Source organism: Saprolegnia diclina (genome assembly GCF_000281045.1).
Source record: "Saprolegnia diclina VS20 unplaced genomic scaffold supercont1.190, whole genome shotgun sequence".
Lineage (NCBI taxonomy): Eukaryota > Oomycota > Saprolegniomycetes > Saprolegniales > Saprolegniaceae > Saprolegnia > Saprolegnia diclina.
In genome coordinates, this window is record NW_008246257.1 from 275 (window position 1) to 1,574 (window position 1,300).

At 53.8% G+C, this 1,300-nt stretch overlaps 1 protein-coding gene across 1 annotated transcript; it reads left to right on the forward strand.

Annotated features, from left to right (window-relative positions):
• Positions 1–406: 406 nt before the first annotated feature.
• SDRG_17069 (hypothetical protein) lies at positions 407–907 on the forward strand (the record flags this gene model as incomplete). The annotated part of the gene is made up of 1 exon (XM_008623304.1): positions 407–907. The coding sequence occupies one exon, from the start codon at positions 407–409 to the stop codon at positions 905–907; it is 501 nt and encodes a 166-aa protein (XP_008621526.1).
• Between the last annotated feature and the right edge of the window lie 393 nt (positions 908–1,300).

The following is a 1,300-nucleotide window of genomic DNA, read 5'->3' on the forward strand; positions in this document are numbered from 1 at the left end:
GGATAGATATCACAACGGGTCACTGACGACGGGTGATTGCAGTCGAATGCTGCACCGACAAATCGGCTAAACCAAGTACATTATCAGCCCCGTCTCCTAAAACCTTATAACCCTTCAACGCTTTGAAGGGGTTTAAGAGACGGGGCTGATAGTTTATTTGGTTACGACGACATGTACGATGTTGGGGGCTTGACAGCGCAACGGCAGGCTCATTCCAGCCCGCGTCTCGTCAATACAATGCAGGAATGCAAGTCACTTGATGCGTGTCCTTTTTGTACTTGTCAGCTAGTGAGAGACGGGACACCCCCAGCATTGGCCTGTCGGCTTGGCGCTGATAACACAGGAAATAGTTTAGTTTGCTTTTTGCTCTCTTCCTACAGAGTTGTCCCCCAACGACTTTGACAGTATGCTTTCGATCGTCCGCGCTTTGCTCCTGATGACGGTGGCCATCACCGCGACGCCGTGCACGTCGACGCAGAAAGACCAAATGCTAGCGACGATCACCAACGATGCGCAGTGGGCGGCTTGCCAAAAGGCGACGGCGCCGTACGATTTCTACAAATCGCTCACGCAGGTGAGTCCAGCGCCGACATCGGCGCAGATGCAGCTCTTTGCTTCCACGCCGGCTTGTGCGGCTGTCTACGCAGACTTTCAAGCGTCGCTCAAGGCTGCCAACTGCGACGAAATCAAGGCAATGATCGGCCTCGAGTATGCTCCGTTCGTGCAACTGACGTCGCCACCGACAGACGCGACTGTCGCTCCGGCACCCGCGACTCCAATGTCGAAAGCTACAGCGATGCCAGGTGCTCCGATGACAGTGCCGGCGCCAACGATGGCCACGTCGGCAGCGCCAACGGCAGCGTTGACGGTAGCGGCAACGGTTGTTGGTTTTGCGCTCTGCCTTTGAGCCAATACACGCCACCAGTCAAGCGACGCTGGCGCAAAGATGACTGTAATTTCCATAAATGCATCCCCTAAATCCTATACTAGTACACTGTGGTCCATCCACAAATTAAATCTTCTGATAACTCGACGACGACAGGTTTTTACATAAACCAATCGCGTTGGACTGACAACATTGAACAAAGGGTACAATGGTACATAAGGTCCAAAATCTTGGCGTATACGTATTCGGATAGGTTCCGAATCCAAGCTCGGGCATTGCCAGAGCTTGGAGGTGTGCCAGGCAGGCACACCTGCGACAATGGCTCGATATCAAGCCCTCGAGATGAGGCGGTGCCCACTCCACTCAGAAAATCGGTGCACACGACCAACATTGCGTGGACGTGAAACGGCGCAT